Source organism: Pinus tabuliformis, chromosome 4_1 (assembly GCF_031772625.1).
Source record: "Pinus tabuliformis cultivar Carrire ecotype Pingquan chromosome 4_1, CPIR1, whole genome shotgun sequence".
NCBI classification, from domain to species: domain Eukaryota; kingdom Viridiplantae; phylum Streptophyta; class Pinopsida; order Pinales; family Pinaceae; genus Pinus; species Pinus tabuliformis.
Window position 1 is genome coordinate 726,654,423 of NC_142303.1, and position 8,998 is coordinate 726,663,420.

Consider the following 8,998-nt stretch of genomic DNA (forward strand, 5'->3'; position numbering starts at 1 on the left):
GTTGGGTGAGCTAAACGGAGGTCAGCCAGGTGGCACGACCTTGCCACCGCCCATATACATAAGCAGGTGGATGGACGAGTTGGAAGGCAATTCGAAGATCAACACAAGTCATACGACAAGTTGGTTGGAGAAATGCGCAGGTCGAAGAGGTGCGAAGGGTGCAGGTCTATGTGCCCGCACTTCGGGACGACTGCATGCAGAAAAACAACGTTCGGGTGACTTCAGTTGGACAGTGGGCAGGCATGCACAACAGTGACTTGTATGGTTGATTGGCGACCCGGGTGAGGGCACGCCGTGCACGGTGGGCAAGTGCGGTTGGTTGGTTGTGCAAAAAGGAGTTCGGGTGAACGTTGGAGTTCGGAGATTGGTGAGTCGGGTGAGGCAGTACGATGGGTGCGCTCGCCAATCGAACAAACAGTGAACGGATAGGATGTGTGGATGAGCGACCGAGTGTGGGAGCGTCGTGCACGCCTGAACGAAGGAAACGGTGACTCGTGCAATGTGTGACCCGGGTGAGGGCACACCGTGCACGACGAGACGATGGTGTGTTGGTTTGACAAAACGAAGGTGTGACTCATGCGGAGGGCGCCCGGGTGTGGCGACATGGTTAAGACGAGGAGCACCCAAGTTAGGCAAATGACACGATTGAAAATCTGGCTAAGTGTAAACTTGGGGTTTCCAAGGTTTAACTTGTATTTTTATGAAAGTGGAAATTATATATATTGATATCGGGCAGACTCATATCAAGGAGTTGCCCCTCCCTTTATACTGTTGCAATTGTGTATATGTGTTATTTGCTGATGATAATGAATGTGTATGGGTATTCATTAGTATAAAGGTTAATCATAATACTCGATAACGCAAAAATAAACTAAGTATCGAATGTTAAGGCGTAGTCCATGAACATAAGTATTGGTGAAAAGAAAGTGTTCGGTGGTGCCACATATCGCTATAAGTGGTTGGAATATTACCGCTAGTGTAGCGGCATGATAGGTGGTATCAGAGTTGGTCCAGGTTTTGCAGGAAACCTGGTGAAGTGCAAAGGGGATTTGCAAAAGGAGTTGATCCCATTGTCACTTCGTGATAGGTGGTATTAGAGCTGGTGCTGGTGTATGACGAAGAGCTAGTATCATGCAGTGGTATCAGGGAGCTCATGGTTGAGTTGGTGTAAGTGACTTGTAGGTGAAGGAAGCTGATCTCACATACAAGTGAAATCAAGGGCTGGTTTGGTTTTGCAGGGTAACTTGGTGAAGCTAGTGGATGGTCTATACTAGATCACAAAGAAGGAAGCTAAAGGCAAAAATGGTAGGCAAAACTCATGTTGTAATGGGTGAATCTAACCACAATGCAACTGAGGCTTTCATAAACAGGATATTGGAAAGGATGGAGGAATTGGATTCTTTCTAGACTTCGAGGGTGGCCGGGATCCTTCAATATCAAGAAGCCAATGCGAAGATGAGAGAAGAACTCGATGAACTCTGGACTCAATATGAGTACACTAATCTTAAGTGTACACAACTTGAAGATGAAGTCAAGGAGATTGGGGAGGCAAGAGACCGAGGTTTGGCAGAAATCTTGAACTTGCAGAAATCTCTTGACGAAGCGAAAGATGAGATAGCGGTGTTGAAGAAGGTTGTGAGGAATAACTCAGGTGGAGGAGTGTCTCATGTGAAAATCAAGGAACCAGAATCTTATGATGGTACAAGAAGTGTGAAGACTCTTGGTAACTTTCTATAGGATATGGAGCAATACTTGGAATGCTTGGGTCTATCTGATGATGAGACAAAAGTGAAAGTGGTTGCTCAATTGTTGATGAAGGATGCTAAGATGTGGTGGCGAAGGAGGATGGATCAGATTGCCAATGGTAGTGCTGATGACGTAACTTCATGGGATGACATGAAGAAGGCTTTACAGACCCACTTCAGTCCTTAGGATGAAACATGGGAAGAAAGGATGAAGATTAAGTTTATTAAGCATACAGGGAACCTATAGGCATATCAGCGAGAGTTTGCAAGTGCAGTTCTGGAACATTCGGACATGGCGAAAAGGGATAAGGTGTTCAACTTTATCATTGGGCTGAAACCTTGGGCACACAATGAAGTGAAGAGGCAGAAGATTAAGACACTTGACGAAGGTTTTGCAGCAGTGGATTGATTGGTGGAGCATTATGACGAAACTTCTGATGAGAAAAAGAAGAAGTTCGATAAGCCAAAAGAGAAGAAGAAAGATGATGCTTCCAAATCAGATGACAAGTCGAAGACGTAGAAACCATTGAAGTGTTGGATATGTGATGAACCATAGATGGTGAAGAATTGTCATTCAAGACCGAAAGTGGCTGCTATTGCACAGTCTAATACGAAGAAAGAAGAAGCTTCTATGGGGATGATGCAGATTCTTGGAGTTGCAGCTACTACAAAAGTTGTCTCTCAAAGAGATCCAGAAAGGAACAGCTTGGAGTATGTTCAGATGAAGATTGGGGGTGCTGATGTGCTCACGATGGTGGATAGTTGGGCTACTCATAGCTTCATGAGTGAGGATGTTGCGAGAAGGATTGGGTTGAAGTTTGTACCAGTGAAGGCACAAATGAAGACATTGAATTCTCTTCCTGATTCTGTGATTGGGGTAGCTGAAAGAGTGGACACAACACTAGGTGAGTGGACCGGGAAAGTCCACTTCACTATAGTGCGGGTTGATGACTATGAAGCTGTGCTGGGAATGGAGTTCTTGAAACAATATGATGTGATGATTGTTCCACATTTGAAGAAGCTGTACATTTACGATGGAAGGGAATATGTACCCATTGGTGTTCCAACCATTGGTGTGACAAGGCCTGATTGTAAACTAGCAGTGATGCAGATGGAGGATGAGAAGCGCATGGATGATGTGTGTAAGTGGTTGTCTACTGCTGAGGCAAAACTTACTGAACAATCATTGGTTATCAGGACACTATCTGATAGTATCTTGGATTTGTCAAGAAGGCTAGAGGAAGTTGAGGATGATGATGATGACGATGTTTATGTGAGGCCGAATTTCCAGGGGAGGATCGGGTTGCATATCTACAGAGGGTGGAGATAGAGGATCCTGACAGATGGATTGAGTTTATTAGTGAGGGTGAGCCTTCAGGCTCTACTCCCTCCACACCTTTTAGATCATTTAGAAGATGGGGCTCATTGTTAGCTGCTCATAGCAGTGAGTCCTTAAAAAAGGTTGAGCAGGTATGATAGGTGATGCAAGAATAGTTTGGCATTAGCATCATGACATGTTGCAGATGGGATGGAGTTTCCATGGACCTGAGCATGGGATAGATTCTTGGTGAGTCTAGGATGTGGCAGAGTCTAAGAAAATATTGGTGTAGGCATAAGGATGTGCATTCTTATGATTTGAGAGTGACAGTTGGACTGATCACCCGACTAGTTCGAGTCATGGGGGCTAGCAGTGTGCAAAAAAATATTGGCATTAGGTTGGAGTATCTTGACAACAGTTCACAGGATGGGATGACACACAATTGAGATGGTCGTTTTGCATATGTTGCAGTGATGTTTGCAATATATGGACTGGTTGATATCATGGACCAAGGATTAGATGATGATCTTGGTGGCAGATGGTTACCGGGATGGTATATTGTCGAGGACGACAATGACTTCAGGTGGAGGAGGATGTAAGGACGTGGTCCGTGTGACGGGCGAGGTGACTCCACGAGACGAGCTGTAGCCAAACAAGTGAAACACGATGTGTAAAGTGCGTGGAAGAAGTGTTGGTCGCATGTTTATATGCATGGGCGAGCTGGGTGCTCGACCCATTGGTCGACACGAAGATATGCGATGGTGGGCTAGCTAAGGTGGGTGGTCCCCTGAGTTGGGCGGGCCGACCCATCCTTCAGGCGAGCTATGCGAGTTGGAACGAGTCGACTGGGCGAGTTGAACGGAGGTCGGCTGGGTGGCATGACCTTGCCATCGCCCATATACATAGGCCAGTGGATGGACAAGTTGGAAGGTAATTCGAAGATCAAGACAAGTCATATGACGAGTTGGTTGGAGAAAGGCGTAGGTCGAAGAGGTGTGAAGGGCGCAGGTCTATGTGCCCGCACTTCGGGTAGACTGCACGTAGAAAAACAACGTTCAGGTGACTTCGGTTGGACAGCGGGAAGGCCTACATGACGGTGACTTGTGTGGTTGATCGATGACCCGGGCGAGGGCGTGCCGTGCACAGTGGGCAAGTGCGGTCGGTTGGTTGTGCGAAAAGGAGTTCGGGTGAATGTTGGAGTTTGGTGGTTGGTGAGTCGGGTGAGGCGGCACGACAGGTGCGCCCGCCGATGGAATTAATGGTGAACGGGTAGGACGTGCAGATGGGCGACGGGGTGTGGGCGTGCTGTGCATGCCTGAACGAAGGAAACAGTGACTCGTGTGGTGGGCGACCCGGGTGAGGGCTTGCCGTGCATGATAAGACGGTGGTGTGCCGGTTTGACAAAACGAAGGTGTGACTCGTGCGGAGGGTGCCCAGGTGTGGTGACACGGTTATGACAAAGAGCGCCCGAGTTGGGCAAATGATACGGTTGAAAATTTGGCTAAGTGTAAACTTGGTGTTTCCAAGGTTTAACTTGTATTTTTATGAAAGTGAAAATTATATATTGATATCGGGCAGACTCATATCAGGGAGTTGCCCCTCCCTTTATACTGTTGCAATTGTGTATATATGTTAATTGCTGATGATAATGAATGTGTATGGGTGTTCATTAGTATAAAGGCTAATCATAATACTTGGTAACGAAAAATAAACTAAGTATCGAATGTTAAGGCGTAGTCCATAAACATAAGTATTGGTGAAACGAAAGTGTTTAGTGGTGCCGCACCTCACTATAAGTGGTTGGAAGATTACCGCTAGTGTAGGGGCGTGACACATATGGATGAAGAAGGTGCAACAAATATTGATGAGAGAGAAGTTAAAGCCTCTGTTTATGAAATAGAGTAAGAGCATATATATTCTCGAGGACTCCACTCTAACATGCATGGTGCAGATAATGCTGAATCCCATTGTGATGAAACACATGTGGATGATGACTGCAAAGTGTGCTGTGGATTTGTGAATCTAGCTATAGCTGATGGGTTTGGAACTATCAATGAGCACATGCATTCTTGGATATTCCACCTTATGGTAGATGAACATTATGTTGATGATATGTGTGGTTTCTTTTTTGAAACAATGATTGACTGTGGCAATATAGAATTGCCATGTTTGATGAAGCATTCAAGGCTGAAGCTACCCCTATAGCAGCAAGTTATAAAATAGTTGGAATTCTCATGAAGCAATATGTGAACAAGAAACAATTGAGTTTGGCATAGATAAAGCTATCAATAGAGCATCAAATAGTTTGGTGGATCCAACAATTGGAATTGTTGATCTTAAATTTGATGAAGATAATTTAACTCACGATGTGGTGGTTGCACATGATGCAACATAAAGAATGAATTGATGTGTTGTTATTTGGTGAGAGAAGCACACTTGTGTCTACAAGCCAAGCATAAGACAACCGATTTGCAGCCGCAAAGGTTTGAAAAGGAGTGGAAGATAAGGCAGAGAAGGAAAATCTCAATACGGAGCATAAAGAATATATTTCTAACATTGATTTTGAGGGTGCAGAGTACAGGCTAAAAGAAACAGTACATGATGATGAAAGTGAAGACAATGACATGGAAGTTTTAGAAAATAAGGAAGAATGCATTAAAACAATTTTTTAGCAATGGAGTCTAGAAGAGATAAGATTCAACTATCAAGAAATATGTCAGAAAGAATGTCAATAATATGAAGCACAAGAAGCAGAGAAAAAAGGCAGCTTGAAAATGAAAAGTTGTGGCAACGGTGCATAGTTGAATGAATCTTTAAAGATGAACATGTAGAAGACAAAATCAAATTGTTTTTCAGAACAAATAAAAGAGAAGTCAAAGGAAAATTGTAGCAACAACAAGTAAAAAAATATGGAGTGTATGGCAATAAAGCACAATAGAGAATGAAACAATTTCGAGGATATAGAATTTAGAAGAAATGAAAAATAAAATGCAAAATTGTCAAAGTTTTGAGTCATTATAAGTCTTGTTGAGTCATATACTAGTAGATATATTTGAGTGATGATTGAGTCAATTTCTATTGTAAGCTTAGTATGCATAGTAGAGTTATGTTGAGTCATACAATTAAGGGGGATTGTTGGAAATAGTAATTACTCTAACATGAAGATCTAGCAAGATCCAAGTCGAGTGATACATGAATAGATAAGTTGAGCTATGTGCAGTTTAGATTTAGAGTGTGAGTTAACTAAGTCAAGTCAAATCAGGGTTGTGTGATCAATAGAAAAGGCGCAACTCGTGCTATCATATTGTTTGTGTCAACTTTGTGTCTTTCCTCCTAGTTATACAGGGATGGATTAGGTTGGAGAGTATGGCAATAGGAAGAATGGTTCTGCAGATGTTCCCATGCTTGATTCTGGTCCATTTTTACAATCAAGAAAAAGTTTAGTCATGCAGGAAACATGTTTCTTTAGTTGGTTCCAAAAACATAGATTGGGCCAAAAAATTTGATAACAAAAAGTTCAAAGATTCTCACAATCAGAAGTCCGATTATAGTAATGTTTACATGCTTGATTTTGGTCTCGATAATAATAAAAAAGAAAAACACAATGTTCTATTGCTCTTTCATCCATAGAATAGGCACAATGTTTTATTGCTCTTTCATCCATAGAATAGGCAAAATGTTGTGGAGTTGTTATTACCGCACACACAACATCATGGAATAGAACTATTAGGACTACCATAACATCATCCTAGATACTTTGATCTCAAAGTGGCATTCAAATACCCAGCTTTCCATGTACAGCCCAAACACTCTCGGAGGAAGGTAACTATTGATGGTGTGTTTGACCTAGTACTCTTGCTGTTCTAATGACCAATTATCCATTATCTTCCAGATATCAATAAATTCTTGATCGGGTTTTAAAATTCAAATCTTTTCAACAAATTCTTGATCGGGTTTTAAAATTCAAATCTTTTTGAGGATAACTTTGATAGAGTCTAGGGCTTTAAAAATCAAATCTCTGCTATGATTAAAGGAGGGGCTTTGAGTGGATAACTATCTAACTAAGACTAATCTCAGCTGATTTAAAATTCTATCACTATTTATTATTTTACCAAAGATACCGTTGGAATTATAATAAATATTAAAAAAATTTCCACATAAGAGCAGAAATACTATATAGTTGGTGTATGTCGCTTGAATCAACAAACTCTTGAATCTTTCTTGTTTTCAAAGAGTTTATGTCCGTGCGTGAAATGGGTATGGTTTAGCCCATGTACAAGGGTCCGTAAACAGAAATTTCTTGAAACCTATGATATAAAACACATATGTTCTGTAATTGCAAATATTATATCTTTAAATATATAAGAATCAGAAATATAAAACTTTAGCTTTGCGACTTTTATGTGCATATTATTCGCATCCCATCCCTGAGTTTAGATTGTTATGACCAGGTCTCCAATGCTCGGGGCCGTTGCATATCAGGTTGATCAACGCCGTGCGCCCATAGAACTTGGCTAAGAAAGCGGTAACGTTCGCCTGAGACTCTGGGCTCCTTATCATTTGGAGGCAGTGCCTGAGAACGTAGGATTCACTGCAGCCCTTTCGGAGGACTCGGCATCCATTGCAGCTCAACCTCATGATTATAAAAGCTGACTTCACAAAAACAAGCAAATGCAGAAAGCGATAAGAAATATATTATACGGGAAATCTACGGGCTTAAACCATCAAGGGAAATCAGTTATAAACAAAAAAATAACACTAAAAACTTGCAAAATCTGTGAATGAACTGCAAACCAGTGATGTCTTGATTTCAAGAGAGGAAAATGAAATGAGAATTTAGCTGTTTTCGTTTCGAGGGGCGTAATTGACTGCCTCGCGTGGTGGGCCGCGCCACAGTCAACCAGAGGCGCGCTCTGCGATTTAAAAAAGCGCTCTGCTGCGTCATTTCACCCTTTCTCCTCCGCTAGATTCGAATTCATTGTCCGAAAACAGTTTGACAGCCGTTAGGTTTCGCCAAACGTTCACGTGACCTCACCTTTGGCTTTTCTAATAATTATAACTTTGTTTGCGGTTTTTTAATAATTTTAAATCTGTTTGTAACTATTAGAGTACCTATAGCGTGGCAAGTTACAGATCGAAATATTATTCGATACAGAGGTCGAATTCGATGAATCTCGGAAACACTTGAACATTTTCAGTGAATGTCTAAAAGGTTACGAAGGTCGGACGGAGCCTTGTCTTAATTGTCCGAACTTTTCTTTTCATTATTATTTTTTACACACTTTTTAACGCAAAAGGTGAGCAGTGTTTGTACCGAGTCTTAGTTTAATTGACCCAAACCTTTCCATTCAATATTCGTATTCACCCACTTCACTTTAATGCCACTGCGTTTTATTATCATTTCGTTTTATGCATTTCGAAGTAGCCTCTTCAGTCGATGAGATTGTGGATTATTATATTGTTCTTATGTGTATCTATACATGCATGAACATATGAACTTATAAGCTGGATTATGGGTGTATAACAATGTAATCATGTAAGTAATAAGCATCATATAGTTTGCACATATTATTGAGAATATATAGTTAATAATGTTATAGATATTGCTGAGAACATTCATCACAATTTAAGTGTAGGAAATGTTGCAAAGTTATGTGGATGGTTTTTTTCAACTTTTCTAAATGTTATTTTTTATCAAAATAAAAAAATATTTTTTAATAAAGTGTTTATTTGTATTATGTATTTTCTATTTTACATGTTTAGTTGTGTATGTATAGATATTGTTGTATGTAGATTGTTTGTTTTTAATTAAAATAGTTTATTAAATTAAATTAAATTAAATAAAAATACATTACATTATATCAAAATTAAATTAGATTAAAACCAAATAAATATAAACTGAATTAAATCATAATAAAAAAATTATTTAAATTTA

The 8,998-nt window shown here is 40.7% G+C and overlaps 1 protein-coding gene across 1 annotated transcript in view; it reads right to left on the reverse strand.

Annotated features, from left to right (window-relative positions):
- The window catches only part of LOC149178196 (uncharacterized), a 29,211-nt gene extending 21,510 nt beyond the window's left edge, over positions 1-7,701 (reverse strand). Inside the window, exon 1 of the mRNA XM_089422017.1 lies at positions 7,512-7,701. Coding sequence (XP_089278143.1) covers positions 7,512-7,701 — 190 coding nt within the window. The remainder of the gene's footprint in view (positions 1-7,511) is intronic.
- Between the last annotated feature and the right edge of the window lie 1,297 nt (positions 7,702-8,998).